This window comes from Eublepharis macularius, chromosome 11 (assembly GCF_028583425.1).
Source record: "Eublepharis macularius isolate TG4126 chromosome 11, MPM_Emac_v1.0, whole genome shotgun sequence".
NCBI classification, from domain to species: Eukaryota; Metazoa; Chordata; class Lepidosauria; order Squamata; family Eublepharidae; genus Eublepharis; species Eublepharis macularius.
The window spans coordinates 47,109,848-47,129,091 of record NC_072800.1 but is presented as its reverse complement, the minus strand read 5'-3'; the positions used below and the strand labels follow the sequence as shown (position 1 = coordinate 47,129,091).

Genomic DNA, 19,244 nt, shown 5'->3' with positions numbered 1-19,244 from the left:
AATGCCCTTTGGACTGACAGTGAAAAATGATAAATGAACCACAGATACTCTGCAAGAACAACATTTTGCTTTTAACTGAGGGGGCTTTCTATGCGCAGTGTTTTTGTGCTAAAATGCCAGATGCTCTTTTGTGCTCCCCCTGCTGGCTGTTTTACAGATTTAATTTGTGTTAACTAATTTTAAAAACAGGTATTTGCACCAATGTTCATAATATTCACCCAAGACTCTTGTGCTTCCAAAAAAAAAAAGGAGGGGGGAACCCTGAATAATACCTGGCAGGATTTAAAAGAATACCAAGTAAATAACTGTAAAGTGAGTTGAAAGAATATCTGTAATGGGTTTGTTTCTTTCAAACAAGAACTCTTACTGTGTTTAGCTTCTCTTCCTTCCCACTTCTCAAGTGTTCTCTTGCCATTAATTTTTTTTCTTAAATAATGTTAAAATTGTGCAGTTTCAGCTGTGCACAGATCAATACCATAATTAACTGATACAAAATGCTATAAAGGGGACATATAATAGGCTTGGGGAGTTCTGGAATCAGAAGGTTACAGGATTAGTTTATGCTAAAAGAAGTTATTTAAAAGTTAGCTTAATATCAATGATGAATAGGTGAAAGGATGCAATGGCAAAAATTTTAGCATATTAACCTTTTAAGGAAAAAGACATGGAAGCATGAAGATACTACAACTGCAAGGAAGCAAAAAGCATCTCCCCAGACCAACTTTAGTGGGTTCATTGCTATGCCCTACTTGACTAAAATGTCACTCCTCTTATGATTAGCTAAACTTCCAGGTGATCAGCAGAGAAATGGCTTGACAGTCAAAAGTAAACATGTATGCAATTTGCTACCTAACAAGTGCCATCCTTGTGGAATGAATGGGTTTAGAATGGTGTAACTCTGCTTGTGTGTATATGCTGTCAAATCACAATCAACTTATGGTGAACCCAGCAAAGGGCTGTCAGGGCAAGTGAGAAACAGGTAACCCTGCTTAGGATCATCCAAGGCCAAATATTTTTAAGGAATAAAGCTACTTTGTGAACTTTTGCTCTACACATCATCTCAATATATCTCTTTCTTACAAGTCACATTCTTGGCAGAAGGAAGAGATATTATCCACCCATTCTTGTTCTGTTTATTAGTTCCCCAATTCTGCTTGGGTGATCATATAAAATCTCTTAATTTTCATGTATACAATGGAACAATTCAGAAGGCAGAAGTCTGTTTAAACAAATCTTTCAAATTGCCTAGTCAGCTAAACATGTTGTTTGTATCCAGGAAATGGCATACAACATTCAATCCAAGCCATCAGCAGAAAAGTGAAGACCCTGAATAAGATTAATGATCACCAGTAAAGGGGGGTCCTTCCCTTCTCTGAGGACTGAGGCATATGCCAGCAGTGAGGAAGCATCTGATGGAGGGAGATTCTCTTACTAGGGAATTTCATGCTCAGTTATTGTAAAAAAAAAATCTGAACTTACTTCTCCTGTTGCATAGAAGTCATTTTTCTGATAATCTGGAAAAAGCTGAAAAAACTGAACAAGAGCACTGAAATAAAGATAAAGAACAAGGTAGGTTTTTCTTCCTCAAAAGCTTAGTTATTTAAAACCAAAGTGACATCAACTTAACTTTACCCTTGCTATGCATTGTATTTCACAATAGTCTAGGATAATAATAATTCAGAAAAAGAAACTATTATTTCTACTCTTGCAACATATTTTATTAACACTTTTGGATGTGATTAGGTTTAAACTGCGAAATCTTCAACTACAATCTGTACATATTCCAGGGAGGGGGGTCCTGAGTAGAAAGGCACATAAACCATAGTTCACTTCTATACCAGGGCTTGAAAATCCTGGGGAACACCAACCATGATTAGCATTGACATCAACGAAATTAAAACTGTGCAATGGCTGAAAGAGAAGGCAGGAAGGAAATCATGTAATAGAATTCTCCCCATTGCCTAATTTTTCTTAGGAGAATGGAAGATTTGAATTCACATACCGTGATGCTTCCTTTCTCAGTAGTCTGGGAGTGGGACAGTCCATACAATGGGAAGTAGCTCCTCCTCTCCAGTGCAGGGTCAGTCGACTTGATTGATCCCAGATGGGGAGGGGCTCTCCCACAGCTCACCAGTTCTTTTGCAGGCCTTGTGTTCTCATGAGCCATCTTGCTTGGTATAGAAAGTTCCCCTCCACCTTTATGTCAAAACTCAACTTCCTATCTATAACACAACTTAAAGCCATAATTAATTGTTTTGTAACAAACTATACACCTCTGATCCTGCTTTATAATGTAACTTCATTACGTCAGCATACCCTCTCCCTCTGCAGGGTGGGTAGGACTGTTCCACTCCTGGACTACCGAGAAAGGAAACTTCATGGTAAGTTAATTCAAATCTTCCATTCTCTGGTGGTCCAGAGGGAGTGAGACAGTCCATACAATGGAACATAAAAAAGCAGTGTGCCCCAGGGAGGGTTACTCAATTGTCAGCTTCAGAGGGTGTGTTGCAGTACTCTCTGCCCAAAGAAAGTCTCAGCTGAGGCTATCTTGTCTATTTTGTAATGTCTAGTAAACGAATGTACTGATCTCCAAGTGGCTGCTTTACAGATCACCTCCAGGAAGGGAAAGGATCTGTACACAGCTGAAGTAGCCGCCCCTCTAAGAGAGTCAGCCGTTATCCCTCCTGGAGGCTCCAATCCCCTGGATTTATAAGCCACAATGATACATCCCCTGATTCACCTGCTTAATATGGAAGTATAATCAAAAAGAGTCCAGTAGCACCTTTAAGACTAACCAACTTTACTGCAGCATAAGCTTTCGAGAATCACAGTTCTCTTTGTCAGATGCACATCTGACGAAGAGAACTGTGATTCTCGAAAGCTTATGCTACAGTAAAGTTGGTTAGGCTTAAAGGTGCTACTGGACTCTTCGATTTTGCTACTACAGACTAACACAGCTAACTCCTCTGGATCTATGAATATGGACATAGACACTATTGCCCAGGGATGATTTTCTGAATGAAACAAACATGGACTCTGACTTGCGGATTTGCTTTGTCCTATCTATACAGAAACTTAGGGCTCTGCACACATCTAGGCAGTGCCATTCCTTTTCTTTTTTGTGTTTGGGATGTGTGCAAAAGGAAGGTAAATTTATTTCTGCACCTCTATGAAAAGTGGAATTAACCTTAGGAATAAAGGTTGGGTCTGGCCTTAACACAACTCTGTCGTTGTGAAAAATGCAGAGTTCCCTATCTACTGAAAGTACATTTAGCTCAGATACTGTTCTTGCTGATGTTATCCCCACCAGAAAAAGAGTTTTAAAGGTTAGCTCCTTTAAGGGGCATGTCGCCATAGGTTCAAAAGGCTCTTTAGTTAAAGCCTTTAACACTACGTTAAGATTCCATGTTGTGAATCTGTATATCTGATCAGTGTTGTACTTCTAAGGAATCTTTTAATGTGTGGGTGTTGAGTGAGAAATTTACCTTTCCTACACCCTCTAATAGCTGAAATGGCTGTCGTTTGTCATTTTAAGGTGCTAGTGCTCAAACCCTTGTTTAAGCGTTCCTGTAAGAACAGTAGGACCTCACTAACTGCAACTGACATTGGGTCCTTCTGTCTGTTCAAACACCAGTCCTGGAAAACCTTCCAGGTGTTGTTATAACTTCTGCTTGTCGACTTCTTTCTCGAGGCTAGCAAAGTGGATATCACGTCCTCTGTATAACCTAACTTCCTAAATTGGTCATGTTCAATTTCCAAACAGTGAAGTTTGGTACCCCTGATTGAGGATGACGTAGGGTCCCTTGTGTCAGCAGATTCTCCGTGATGGGCAGAGGCCACGGTTCCATGGTTGACAGCCTCATCAGGTCCTGGAACCATGCCCATCTTGGCCAATGTGGTGCAATGAGTATTACTTCTGCCTGTTGTTCTATTATCTTCTGCATTACTCTGTGAATTAGTTGTATCGGTGGAAAGGAATACAGTAGCTGCCGTGGCCAATCGCAATTTAGGGGTGTCTGTGTTTATTGCCTGAAGGTCCCTTCTTCTGGACACAAAACTTTGAACCTGGCAATTTTGCCCTGTTGCAAAGAGGTCGATGAGTGACGTGCCAAACCTGTTGCATATCCTTAAGAATATGTCCCTGTTCAGCATCCATTCCAACTGATCTATTTTTCTTCTGCTCAGTCGGTCCGCCAGAACATTGTTCTGCCCTGCCACATGCACTGCTCTTAGAAACTGGATATTGGCTTCTGCCCATTCCATTATGCACTGGCCTCCTTGTGCAATGTCTTGAACTTGATCCCCACCCTTGTCAGTTCAGATATGCTTTTGCCGTCATGTTGTCTGTCTGTACTAACACATGAGTATTCGAACGTTGATTCTTGAACGGCATTCATCCCTTTCTGATGGCCCTCAGCTCCAGCAGGTTCATGCTCTTGGATCTCTCTTCCTCCGACCAAGTACCTTGGGCCATCTGGCTCAGAGAGTGGGCTCCCCAGCCCCTCCGACTGGCGAATATAGTTATCACCACTCTCCTCGGTTCCTGAAGGGGGACACCTAACTGGAACCTGCAAGGGTCCATCCACCACTTGATCTCTTGAAGAAGACTTCCTGGTATCTTTGTCAGAACGTGTCTTTTGTGTGCGATGGCTCTCTAGTAACAAAGAAGGAACCACTGGAGTGGCCGTATGTGAAATCTCACCCATTGTACTATGTCCTGACACAACACCATCATTCCTGCGCGTTGAGCCAGGAACATCACATCCTGCTGTTGGTCCCTTCGGATTTGTAATATCATGGATCGAATCTTCCTTTGTCCTTCTGAAGATAAGAATATCCTGTCTTTCATCGTATCTATCATTACTCCCAGGTGTATGATCCTCTGAACGGGTACCAGACTGCTCTTCTTTGTGTTGATTATGAAACCGTGTCCCTTCAGACATTCTGATGTTCTTTTTACTGCCTCCAAGCCCAGTTGCAAGGAGGATGCCTTTATTAGAATGTTATCAAGGTATGGAAATAATGAGACCCCCTGAAGCCTGAGGAGTGCCATCAGTGTTACTAGTACTTTGGTGAAAACTCTGGGGGACGATTTGAGACCGAAGGGCAGTGCTCAGTACTGGAAGTGTTCTCCATTGTAAGCGAAGTGGAGGAACCTTTGATGTGTCTCCTTTATAGGGATGTGCAAGTACGCCTCCGACAGATCGATGGAGGCTAGGAAATCTCCTTTTCGAATGGAGGACACAATGGACCACAGACTCTCCATCCAAAATCTGAGCATCCTGATGTGTCTGTTCAGCCACCGAAGATCTAGAATGCCCCTGGCATCTCTGTTTTTCTTCAGTACTATGAAGAACACTGAGTAGACCCCTTGGTTCCTGTGATCTGGTGGGACAGGTTCTATCGCACCTATGTCGAGTAAGTGTTGGATTGCTTTTAGTAGAAGTTGATGTTTTTGACTTGATGGGTTCCTTGACATTAGGAGAATATGTCTCAGTGGAGTTGATTTGAATTCCAAAGAGTATCCACTTGTTACAGTGTCCAGAACCTATCTGTCTGAGACTGTTTGATGCCATATGCTTGCAATATCTGTAACCTGCCCCCTATATCTGATGTCTCTTTTGGAATGTCGTAGTCATGCGGATGGCTCCTTCTTCTGTCCCTTGTTGTATTGATTGAATTTAGAGAAAGCTGAGGATCTGCTATCAGATCTGCTTCTGGGTTGCATTGTCCCTTAAGAAGTCCAGAGCTCCCGAACCATGGTGTCCTCTTGGGGTCTCGAAAGGACTGGAACCTCCTTTTTTGGTTGCAGTTCCTTCTTTTTCGGCGGTAGAACCTTCTTCTTCTTCTCATCTTCAACTAGGAATATTTCCAATGCCTCACCGAAAAAGTTAGTTACTTTGAAAGAAATTGCTGCAACCTTGGCTTGCGCCAAAGGATCCACCTCCCATTTTCTCAGCCAAGTATTCCTTCTAGCCGCAACATTGAAGTCCATTGCTCTGAAGGAGAACTGAAGAGCATCCAAGGAGGCATCTGCTGCAAAGGCTGTCACCAGGGCTATCTTCTTGACCTCATCTTTGATTTCCTTTGGAACACTGCTTTCCGCTGTAGCTAAGTCTGAAGCCCAGGAGAAAGCTGCCCTTGCAAATAAGGAGCCAGATGCTGAATCTCTAAGTGATGTTGCTGAGGCCTCGAAGTTTCTATGTAGTGCCTGTTCAATCCTTCTATTGCAAGGGTCCTTAGGGAGACCACCTGCCTCCATGGGTAAGACTGAAATAATTGCAAGGCTAGATACCAGGCTGTCCACAATGGGTAATTTTATTTTCTTAGCCACTTCTGGTATCAGTGAGTAAAGCTTGTTCACAATAGGGGGAGTAGTCTTAGATTTTGCTGGTGCTTCCCATTCTGCTTTCATAATGTCATAGAAAACTGCAGGTAGGGTCACACCAGTTTGTAGACTGCCCTTCTTGGGTAGAACCCTCTCTGACCCTTGTGGGAAGGCAGGGTTCGTTTCCTTCTTGTCAGAGGGTATAGATGGAATTTCCAGCACCCTTAAGACCTTAGGCAACAGTCTAGTATATACCTCTTGAGGAAATAACCTTGCCCGCGAAAGGGCCAGGGTATCCTCTTCCTCCTCAGATAGTTCTCCTTCCTCATTAGTTGAGGATGAGTCTGACATTTCTGAGTCTGACTAATCATTTCTGTAGGGGCTAAGATCCCTATCAACGATAGACTCTTCCTCCCTCCTTCTCTTAGATTTTGGTGGTGAGGAGGCGGCACTCCTTTTTTTTTTTAATCTCATGGAGGTTCACCCCCTTTTGGACTGCTTTCCTTGCCTTTCGGAGGAAACAGGGGCCTGACTGATATGGCCATGTTCTTTTAATACCTCCTTAAATTCTTTCCTCATCTCTGTTCTGAGCCATATTAGAAAGTTAGCTTTGGCATCAGGACCTGTGAAATCTAGCTCAGCATTGCCTTCCTTTTCATCCCATGGGGACTGATGCGGAGACAGGGAGGCAGGGGAGTTAGGCAAATCCAAATCACACTGAGTGCCCTCTATGCCAGCAGCTTTAGATAAGCCTGCCTTGGCTGCCATTATTGCCCAGAGCTGCTCTTTCCTACCCAAATAGCAATGTTCAGTAGAAAGGGTGGGAAAAGTGGAGTCTAAGACCAGCCAGGAGAAATAAAGAATAAAAGGGGGGTGACCAGAAAACAGCTGAAAAGGCTTCTTACCATCCATTTAGCCGGGAGCCGCTCCTCTAGCATTGTAAGAGAAGCCTCCACCAGAGCAGGAAAGAAAAGCCGCGCCAAGCTGTAGCAGGCCGTCTCAGCCCCGACGTTAGTCTGCTGGCTCTTTAGGTTCTACCACTCTCCGAGGCAAAGGAAGGTGAAGGTGGGGGAGGAGAGAGAGAGAGATCTCCTTGCCCGAGGGCTGGAGCTCAGTGTGGGAGCCTGGGTGGGAGCCGTGGAAGCTAGGCGCGCCTAGTGCCGTCAGCTCCACCACTCGCAGTCGTGTCTTCCGCGATCGGGGTGGTGGTGGAAGGAAAACCCTTCCGTCCCCAGCAAGCTCTCTTTGCTCACCACTCTCCTCTGATAAGGATCTTACTCTTTTTTTTTATTGGGATCCTGTGCTCTACGGAGCATCGTTGACGTCCTACACCAAGGCAAAGCCAGAAAAAACTGGCGAGCTGTGGGAGAGCCCCTCCCCATCCGAGATCAATTAAGTCAACTGACCCTGCACTGGAGAGGAGAAGCTACTTCCCATTGCATGAACTGTCCCACTCCCTCTGGACCACCAGAGAACCGGAATATTACTTCCATACTAGGCCACTGTGACATATGGCCGAATATTACCACCTGTGTGGGCAACTTACTAAAATGTGCCTTCTCAGCTACTGCTACAACGTATTATATTTTTACTTATTTTTCTAAAAGAAGTTCAGGGCAGTGTACATGCTTCTCCCCTTTTCTATCCTTGCAATGAGCATGTACGGTAGGCCTGTTCCAACCTGTGACTGGTTTACATTCATGCTGAAGGCATATAGGAACCAGACCTCCCAGACTCCAGCATGACACTTGAACCATTACACGAACAGTTGTCTGAAGGAGTAATTTGTTTCCTTACTATATGAAAAGGCTAACATTCCTATTTTCCTCCTTTGTAAGCATATTCTTCATTTCTGCCCTTCACTGTAGCCTCATACTTATACTGAGCAAACTAACCTTCCTCCCCTTGCCTCACAATCTCTGGCGGGATGTATAAAATATGAAACCTATAAAGGGACAGCTGAAATCAGTTTTCTGCAATGCCTTTGATTAGCTTTTCTCCAGGATCAGCTTCAAAAGCCTGAAGCAAAAAAGAAAAAAGGAAGGGGAAGACTGTGGCCATAAACAATGGATGCTTTGAAACAGTTACTCCCTCTAAGTCAAGTAGGAGAAGAGTCATGTGCTAGCAATAAATTACCAAAGAGAGGGAAGTGCCCAGTTTTAAATAAGCTATTTAAAAGTCCCTAAAATGGCACAGGTAGAAAGGTGTACGTGTGTGAGAGAGTGCAAGAGAGAGAGAGAGAATTGTCTTCACACAATTGTCTTCACACAATCAGATTTCACATTATATTTGCTACCATAACTGACGCAGGCCGAATTTCACTTTCACAGTGAAAGCATATTACTGTTTGAGTGTTGGGGGGAAATCCAATGTTTCTAGAAAATAAGTGCTTTCTTGAGGAAATCTTGTTCAACAAATGTGCAATAACACCACCATCAGTGTTCAACAAAATAATTGCCTGGAATGCTGGTGTTAACCTGGCATTCTCAGCCAGTAACAACACCTATTAGGGTTGTGCAGTCCTTACTAGTCCCCTGCCAAACCCTATGCCAAAAGAAATATGTTTGCTAGTCAAGATTTGTATAAATAAAGTAAACAATTAAACATAGGTTTGGGCCTCTACCAGTGCTCTCACGCTTTTTCCTTTGCTGTTGTGAGAAAACACTTCCTGGTGGTTGCTCCCTCGCTGTACGTCTCCTCCCTGTATCACTTCACCTCTTACTTTGCTCCCTCCACCCTGATACAATCCCTACAAAAAGGAAGTGTGATAAAATCTCACAGATCTAATGCAAGCACAGTTTTGCCACACATACTTAATTCTCCATAGATATTGAAACACTATAACTATGAGACTGGCCTATTGCCTGTATATGAAGAAACACCTTTCTATACAATTCTGACATGCAAAATCATGACTAGAGATGGGCAGGAACTGAAATACAAACCAAAATTCATGACAAACCAGACCAGTTCGTGGTTCGCGAACCAGCGGTTCGTCAGAGCCCATTTCTGACAAACCGCCACGAACTTTTAGGCTGGTTTGTTTGGTTTGTTTTTTGGTTTGTCACTGCAGACAGCCTGGTGCCAATGAATCAGTTTCCTAGGCAACAGGGAATGGACTTCCTGCAGACCTTCTGCTGGCCCAGAAGTGGCCTTCTGCTGGCCCAGAAGTGACAATTTGCTGACCTGGATGTGATGGAACCAAACGAACCAGTTTGCGAACTGGGGCAGGTTCATGAAAGTTCATGGTTCATGAAATACGACGAACCACAAACCACATGGTTCATTTTTTTTCCAGTTTGTGCCCATCTCTAATCATGACTCCAGATTCAGAAGGGCAAAATCATGACAAAGATTCAGAAGGGCAAAAGGTAATTAACTACAAACACTTTAATATGCAGAAGGGGGTCAGCAAGCATTGCTAATTTTTCAGATATCTCTTCAAGCCTATCAGAAATCCAGCTGGCATCAATTCACTTACCTATACAAATCTCTTCCTACATCATCTTGGTTCACTGCATATCCTGTATCGTCTGTAAAACTGAAGCCAGTTCCAACCTGAGAATAAAAGAGAATATAAGATGTGTGAGTAATAATTAGCTTTCAGCTCTGTACTGCTGTTTTCCACATCAAGTAAAAGGATATTTTGTGAGGTATATGGTTTCACCTGAATTGAGTTAAATGCTGGTTTTGCACTTAGCACATTCAAAGTCCTGGATCTCCACCCTCTCACTTACTGCTTAAGGAAATATTTCTTTGATAGAAGTCCACCAGTTAGAAGTCCACCAGTTTATTAGGTTAATGTAACTTTAAACATACTGCTTGTTTAACTCCCAAAATTATTCTACATGTATTGTTTATATACGATTGTATAAGACTCAGCTTAATTTCTAATATAGTACCTGTATAATCTTTTATTTCATTATACACTACTTTTCTTTTTTTGTCTTTTAAATAAAATTCAAAAAAAAAAGAAAAAAGGAAGAAGTCCACCAGTTAGGATTATTCTAGCAAAATGTCCTGAGCATCATCATATATTTCAGAGGCATTGTTTCAACCAACATGACAAACACTGCCTTAAATATATCCTATTAAATAAGGAAATAGGGAGAAGTACCTCAAACCTACTCTGTTTAAAATAATCCTCTAATGGCCATTAGAAAGTTTGTCTATTAAGATCTCAAAACACACCCTTTAAAAGTGAACTAAAGTTGTTCCAGGATTAGAAGGAAGAGGGAAATTTAGGCTTTAATCTTGAGAACATTTTCCTGGGACTAGATATGGACACGAAATGGGGAAAAAACCGAACCCTGAGTTTCGTGGTTCATCGTGTTCCACGAACCATGAACTTTCATGAAATTGTCCTGTTTCGTGAAACAATTTGTTAGGTTTGTGATTCATCAGATCCCAGGGCCCTACAATGGCCCTCTTCATACCCAGAGACGCCAAACTCGCAGGGAGACTTCAGCAGGCTCTTCTCCAGCCACCCTCCAAGTCTGGTGAAGATTGTAATACGTTGACTGGGAGACTGCCTCCCTTCTGTCCCCCCAGGTGCCATGGGCTCGGGGGGGGGGGTAGAGTGGCCTCTGTCAAGCTAGGCCCCAGAGCCAGGCAATGCCCTGAGACTGGGGTAGGGTGGAGTAAAAAAGGTACACTCACCCAACAACCTTCCCAGCAAGCACAAAAGCAGAAAATAAGAAAGAGGCTTTTCAGTCACTTTTGAAGCAGCAGCAAATCCAGCCAAAAGATCCCAAATCCACTCTCTCTCATTCTAAATCCCAGCAACATCTCCTCCTTCTCCCTCTGTCTACTGGAACTGAAAGCAGGAGGCACAGAACTGTGCCTTATATAAAAAAACGCTCACATAGAGCAGAACAGGAGCTCTCTGGTTGGCAGACAGACCTGCCTAACAGGGTTTAGAGGGATGAGATTGGTGTTCCCATGGCTACAAAAGGACCATCTCTCCCCTGCTTGTTGCTCTCATAGAACAGAATGGGAGCTCTCAGGTTGGCAGGGAAAGCTGCCTATCAAGGTTATGTGGGCTAAGATTGGGGTTTCTATGGCGACAAAAGGTCTGTAGACATTCCGGGCCTATGTTGCCTAGGGAATCAATAGATTGGTGCCAGCCTGTCTGGAATCACGAAGTATTCACGAATCAAACAAATCAGCCCCCAAAGTCGTGGATTTTGTAAAAAACGTGGCCCCCATGAAACACGTTTTCACAATACACGAATCAGCCCCATTTGTCATGAAATTTGATTTGTGTTTCAATTCATACCCATGTCTACCTCTGACTAATACCCATTGAATATAGTGAAGCTTACTTCTGAACAGACCTGCTTTGTATTGTGTGATAGGGATGGGAAGACTCACCGTATGAAAGATAAGTTTAATGTGGCTATTCCTTTTAAATGTTACGTGCAAATTACTCATTCCTGAGATGTCATTTCTTAGGACATCCATATAACAACTCTACCTGGTATCTGGCCCCAATATTGCATAAAACCTGGTCACAAGTTACAGGAAAAATGTAAGAAGTAAAGTGAGGCACAGTTGTTGTTGCCCCACAACAACTGGCATTAGCAATGCTTCATCTCTGAATACAAAGATTTCATTTAGTCATGACTAACAGCTGATAAAACCCACATTAGTTTGACCTATGATAAACTACATTATAAAGAAGCCCCAAAATGCTTTAATGGAATAGCAAAACATTTTTAACATGCATACTTTTGGTTCTGTAGTCTAAACTTTATGTATTTAACTTACTGGGTTGTCAATGTAGAGCATGGAGAATTTAGATGTCCAAGGAAACTTTCGTTCGGACACTGTCAAAATGAAAAAAGTTGTTATAGCTGGCATTGTGAGCACGTCAGAAGTATAGCTAGATTTCACCATGTGGTGACTTTGACAAATCAAAAACAGTTATATTAGTTTCACAACAAAGCAAAACTGACTCATCAAGGTCAGTCAGCCCAGTACTGAGCCATCATTCAAAATGTTCAAGACCATACAGTACGAAACAGCAATTATCTTGCCACTGTATTTTGGTACATGCACATATAATTCTTATAATCAAGAGATCTACCTAAAATAAGGTGTTGCACCATATTCTCACTGCTGGTCTCTGGATGCATATCAATGAGTAAACTTCTTGGCAGTTTTATGTGTCAAGAAAATGCACACATTGGCAATCACATGAAAAAATTCCATTCTGAATGGGTTCACTACTTTGAAGTATATCATAATGTTGGTTTTACCAGGGCTTTTAAAAATGTGCAGTTAGATAAAAGATAGTCAGTTCTAAGAAAAATGTGTAGCTCCAAAAAAAAAAAAAAATTCTGAACTTCAGAAATGTTAAGTCATAAAAAAGTTGTATGGTAGCTGATACAAAAAGTGGTTGGTAACACTGTAGAAAGCAAAGTGGATCAAGTTTACCCAGGTTTCTTCCCCAGTGAAGAAAGACACTTCTTGCAGACTTCACAGGCATGTTTCAGTATTACATTCGTGAATTACAATAACCTACCACCATGCAGAAGTTAGCCTCGTGAGTTTGTAAGAAAGCTGACATATCACTTGGAGTGAGGATTTGAACTAAGATTATTTTCACCCTGATACTATTACTGTGTAATCCTGTGCAAGAGTTATACTCTTCTACAAGGGTTTACAAGGATGTAATTCTGTTTAGGATTGCACTGTTCAAAACATATCATGCCTGATAATGGTGTGATAGCGGCCTATTTCCAAAGCAAAATACATGTTTATAGCCGCAAAAGAACAAGCTTCACATTATCCACAGCCTTGGCAAAACTAGGCATTTTCTAATTCTTTCCAACATTCATGTGTATGGAAGAGGAATTTCTTTTTGGTCTAAATTTTATTTTACAAAGTTTATTTTTAAAACAACTCCTGTGACCTTTTAAGTTAATTCATTAAAGACCGTTAACAGTTATTTCCCATCAGACTGATACAAAGCCAAGTCTTTCAAACATTTTCCCATAACAAAAACTTATTTCTTTAAAAAAAGTTAAAACAGCAAGTTTTCATTTATAACCTAAAATATGATCAGATGAATAACATCAGCTTCTGCAATTTGTTCAGCATCAAATAAACATAGAATATCTATAAACTATTCCATCTTGTGTATGGAATGTACAACAAAGTTATAATATTTACATCTCACTGGAATCCTTTGAAGAAGAAGCAAGCCATACTAACATGTGAGATTCTTGTGAACAACGTATGGCCCATGTTCAACAAAAAGGCCAAACATGGATGTTCCTCCAGGTCCACCTTGGAGCCAAAGTAATACAGGGGCATTCTCGGGCTGTTTCTACAAATTAAAGGACAATATGAATTGAAATTAACCTGATAGCATTTGAAAATCGAATTAAAAATTATAATGCACCATAAGAAATAAGACCATCAGTCCATCAAGATCAATATTGTCTACACAGACTGGCAGTAGCTCTCCAGGGTCTCAGACAGGACTTTCACGTCACCTACCACCTGATCCTTTTAAGTGGCGATTGAACCTGAGACCTTCTGCATGCCCAGTAGATGTTCTGCACTGAGCCATGGACCCTCTCCAGCCTTCTTTGTAAAGACTGTTCATAAATTATGTACACGGAAAGTACAGAGCAGGAGGAAGGAGCTGTTAATTGTGTCAAGCCTTCAGAATACGGTAGAATATAGATCCAAATAAAGAAAAAGCATTTTGGAAGCTCTTTGAATGCACACAGTGTTTTGAATACATTGAACTGCTTTAGATCACCTAATTCAGTATTGTCTATACTAACTGGAAATGATTCTGCAGGGTCTTAGATAAATAAAGGTATTTCCTGCTTACTGAGAGCTGAACTGTATGAAATACTGGTAGGTGTGAGGGGCTCCCAATTCTGATTGGGACTGTTTAAGCCTTTCCTCCCCCCCCCCCCGCCCATGGCATTTTCTCAATCTGGAATGGCCCTGTAGAACCACCATTTGCCTTGTTGGGGTAAAAGAACAGATAGTGGACCAGCCCCTGCTAGCAGCACTATCTGGCCTGTTTAAGATCAGGAAAATGGCATAAAAAGGAGACTGAAGCTTCCCCTCTCCTTGCACTTTAGTCCCAATCAAAATCAGGAGCCTTCATGTCTGGTATTTACAGAAAAATAAATACTGATAACTCCATTCATGGAGCTCTTGACATTTCATATCATTTTGCCCTCTTTTTCCTGCATCAAGGGTGTCTCCAGGATGAACCGAGGACTTTGGAGGATCAAAAACCCTTCTCAAAAAGCCTTCTCTAAAACCTTTATCAAGAGAATCGGGTGATTATCATTACTGTTTTACAGACAGACAGCTGATACTGATTCATGCACCTTCCTGTGTCTAGTTCCATTCATTGAGTCCAGCACCTAGTTGTATTAAGTTTGATTCTTTTGTAGTCCCTGTTCAGATTGTTTTTCTATTGGACCCCTCCTGTAATTAAACTGGATTGTTGTGAAGAGGTTTGAAATAGCAGCTCTCAATATTGCTTTATTGCTTGGATTTTAGATTTCTTAGCTTTTAATACATGTTATGTGTCTGTTTATTTTAATCTTTTTCTGATTGTGTTTTAGTCATTGTCAGAAATGGTCTCAAAGAGCGCTGCTAAGTATCCATGGTAAAATATTTTCAATAAACTTGGAATAGTCTGCCCAGGGCTACCAATTTGTGTACAGTATTTAAACTCAGGTCTCTTAAATCACCGCTTTTAAAATCAGGCATACTGGCCTTTATGATTTCAAGTGGTTCACTTCTGAAATCCAAAACACATCTGAAGAGGATTCCTGGAGTGGGGACAAGAGAAGAACTGTAGCAGAAGAAAAATACATTCCTAGAAGACAGGAAGAGAGCACCCTGACCTTGATGGCCCAGGCTAGCCTGAATCAGTCAGATCTCAGAAGCAAACAGGGTTGGCACTGATTTGTACTTGGATGGGAGGCCTCCAAAGACAACCACAGTTGCCATGCAGAAGCAGGCAATAGAAAACCGCCTCTGAACATTTCTTCCCTCGAAAATCCTATGGGGTTGCTATGTCAGCTGTGACTTGATGGACAAAGAGGAGAGACATAAATAATGCTGTGTGCTGTAGTGTGGGTGAGTTGTAATGCTAGAAACACTGCCTTGGACATACAGTGAAGAGACAGTTTCTGATTTCAGACAGAGAAAGAAGGAGCATATAGCAGAGCCATATAAATAAGTCAGGGCTGGACTGTACCAGACTGCACATGGGGCAGTCTCATGCTGAAATACCTCACCATGGGGGGAGAAAACCTCTTTACTTATAGAAAACTAGCATGTCAGGATGAAAGCTAGCTAAAACACTGAATCTTTCTAAGCATTCGCTATGTATTTAGGTATGTCTAATGTTAAAAAAAAAAAAAAACCTTGACGATGACCGCATAATGAAATCCTAGCCAATTTTAATTGCTTTCTTTTCAATTCTGTTTGTTGGGAGAGTTTTGTCCTCTAGTTTTATTCCATGATCATTTAATTTTTAAACACATGAGAGGTTGGATATTTAATACAGTTTTGAAAGCAGTTGCAGGGCCCCCTCTAAGCCAAAGGGCTGCTTTTGTAAATGGTTTTCTTGCCTTTGGCATCAGTTGTACGATACGGACAACGTTATTCAAGTAAGGAGGTCAGGTCTGTGACAGCAACACTAAATGCAGAAATAACACAGTTGCTATCCTAACACCGGGAATGAATGGTTTATGCTACTTAACAAAAGAGAAAATCCTTTATTTGGAAACAGTGCTGGTATTTTTATACAAAGCCATTTTTCTTTTTCCCTGGAGTAGTCAGAATACATCATCCTAATTAACACTTTAAAAATGAAAAGGAAATGAAACTTATTGGCAAAAGCTTCTCCACTGCTTTTCAATTTAATGGTATTGTTTTAAGATTTTATATGGTGGTCTAAACCTCTCTGCAAAAAGCAGTCGCTGTTATACATGGTCTGTGTCTGTCAAATACTTTGAAAACTCATCAATTATTCTGTCCAAAGTTTTGTCAAAGTTCATTTATTGCAGAGACACCTGGGCCAAAATTCTAACAGCCATAAATCAATCAGTATAGAGTGCCTGGGTTTGCTTAGTATTTAGGCAACCATATGTGCTAAATGTTAATTTCATGGAACTCAGGGCTTTCTGTTAGGAAAAGAACCACATTGTGCCAACTGAAATGAATAGTCCAACCATTAATATTAATATTAATATTGATAACAATATTGATAACAATATTGATAACAATATTGATAACAATATTAATATTAATAGCAGCAGCAGCAACAACAGCAACAGCAAAATTGTTTTAAGCTCCCAGCAATCCATAGTTCAGGCAGTAGGCTCATTCAGCTCTGCTATACAAAATGTTTCTAACTACTAATGCCACACAACATGGTATCTCATGGGGTAGATTGCTTCTTGCCCAGTTTTTTAAAAAAACAAGAAATGGTTTTGCAGCTTGTTGCAGAGACAATGGATGAGGCTCTTGACCAGGCCTCAAAAGCACTGGGAGAAAGGAAAGGAGATAAAGAAAAAATAATGTCCACTGAATGGGGAGAGAAGGCCGAGGCATATTTCATCAAGTCAGCAAGAACCTCCTCTGCTTTTCTGCCACCAATCTGTAAAGGGCTATAACCTGAGGCCTGGGCAGTGAACTTCAAGTGCTCGTCTGCAAGTGCTCCACATACTGACATGCGAAATTAAAGCATTTGTCAGTAGAAAAATGGTTCTTCTTAAAAAGAAAGATCTTTTCTTCTTAAAAAGAAAGAAACCTAGACATTTTTTTACATCCATAGCATTTTGCTCAACAAGTTTGCTGATGCCAGAAACCATACTATGAACATTTATCCCATAATCCTCCTTTAGTTGTTCTTGGACTTTGCCCCCTTATTTCAGATTAGTTTCGCAATACACTTTTTTCTAATACTCTCTCTTGTACTGAATTGCTGATAAGGAATTTCCTAAGCAAGAGAGAGAAATACTTACACACAGCAAATGGTAAATTTAAGCCTCAGTTCTCTAAACATGTATTTAACATCGCTTTCCAAAATTCAGGCCAAACATCAAGTGACTTATCTGAAAACACAGATTATGCCACAGTGGCCTGACTTATCACCATAAAACCAAAACAGTCAAATCAAGAGCATTCATGGACTTCTGTAATAGCCAAAAATTGAAAATATTGTACATGTCTACAGTACTGAGTTTTTTCTCAATGCTCCCTCAAATTTCCCAGTTTTTCCTTTGGAAAAATTGATAAAACCTTTAGATATTTTTATAATCTACCTATGAAATGAGTGAAATGTTTTGTTAGACAAGGTTTTTCTCATTCAAAAAAAAGATCATGCTTTATAGAAGATTTTTTTCTTTTCTAAATTTTTACTCCCCCTCCCTTCCAGGAACTCACATCTCAAGATACTGATAGTATTTTAGTTCATAAACGTTGTGACATTTTGTTGCCTAGCAGAGATTATTCTGGTAAACAGTGCTCTGAAATCTTTCCCACCGGCGCTCCAGAACAGAACAGAGTGACAGAGCACTATTAAGGAAAGATATCCTCCCCTTCGGTGTGACAGTGAGGCAAGATGGGCACCCATGTCCTAATCTAAGTAAGAGGTGACATCTAATTTGAGCCTTAGTTGAGCAACACTGATTTTTGATATCTTTCAATCTTTTTGCACACTTAAGACTTGCAGCACAGCCCCTCTTACATCCTCAAACCTTCAAGAGATAATCTATTCACTTCAGTAAGATTGGACTGACCCTTTCACTGAATCACTTTCAATATTTTTATATACAAGTCTTTAAAATCTTTAAAACTTCAGTCATGCTGTTTAAATCGTTGTGATTACTGCTGTCAGGTGCCCTCCATACTGCAAATGAGCATTCTAGCTAATGTAGAGTTTACACTGCATTCACAAATTGATGGATGAAAAAAGCCCTTTAAACAAAACTGTCATTTGAATTTTCGGCACTGCCATTTAGCAGGATATAGGGTGGAGGCTCAGAGAAAATGCCAGTTTTATCCTGTGGGGATCCCTGGCTGCTTGGTCATCCCTGTTTGCCACTGTGGCTTCAGCTGACGCACTAGGGCCAGCAAAGCACTCAGATACGGAGAGGGGAGGGGTTAGCCACACTTTGTTCCTCCTCCTCTCTTCCCAAGTCACTCCACCACAGCCTGAAGAAGACCTGGAGCCTCCTCTCCAGCCTGCCATTTGGCTCCTTATACATGTACATGTTGAAGAGCTTCCCCTGACCTTCCACACCTGCTCCCCATTTGCCTGACAGCCTGGCTGCTGCCAACTCCTTAAAGGAGCCATGGTGATATATAGGAGCTAAGCCGGCTCTCTTGCCATTGGAGTGGCCACAGGAGGAGTTGGCATCTGAAGGTTGTGACCAGGACCAGCTGTTGTGGGTCCAGGAAAATATCCCATTTTATAAGAATGTTTATTTTATATATTGATTTTATTTTACAAATTCACAAAAATGCCCTTCATTAATAGATAGTATCAACAGATCATCATGGGATTCAGTGGCACTCGGAACTTAAGGAGGATGCAATCACAGAACTTTCTGAGAATCACAAGCAAACAGTACTATGATTTCATTAAAAAATATGTGCACGTGACTTGAAATTGTTCAGCATCATTCATTATCCAAATACACCCATTCTCCCAGAAGATCAGAAAGAGGCAACAACAACAAAAGGAATACTTTAATATTATTTATCTTCATGCTCTCTAGCAAAGCAAGAAAACAGAATCTCCCCATATACTCTAATAAATACATCCTAAGAAATAAATAATTATTTTAAGTGCTGGAAGTAGAAAAGCAGTAGGATTTGAAAGTTGTATTTTTAAAAAATAGGTAGTCACTGAAAAGTG

At 41.1% G+C, this 19,244-nt stretch overlaps 1 protein-coding gene across 3 annotated transcripts in view; it reads right to left on the bottom strand.

The window, feature by feature from the left end:
- CPVL (carboxypeptidase vitellogenic like) overlaps positions 1-19,244 on the bottom strand; it is an 83,091-nt gene that overhangs the window by 45,958 nt on the left and 17,889 nt on the right. For all 3 annotated transcript variants that reach the window (XM_054991429.1, XM_054991427.1, XM_054991430.1), the window contains 4 exons: positions 13,547-13,661; positions 12,098-12,156; positions 9,810-9,886; positions 1,480-1,546 (listed from right to left, as the gene is read on the bottom strand). In XM_054991429.1, coding sequence (XP_054847404.1) covers positions 1,480-1,546; positions 9,810-9,886; positions 12,098-12,156; positions 13,547-13,661 — 318 coding nt within the window. The remainder of the gene's footprint in view (positions 1-1,479; positions 1,547-9,809; positions 9,887-12,097; positions 12,157-13,546; positions 13,662-19,244) is intronic.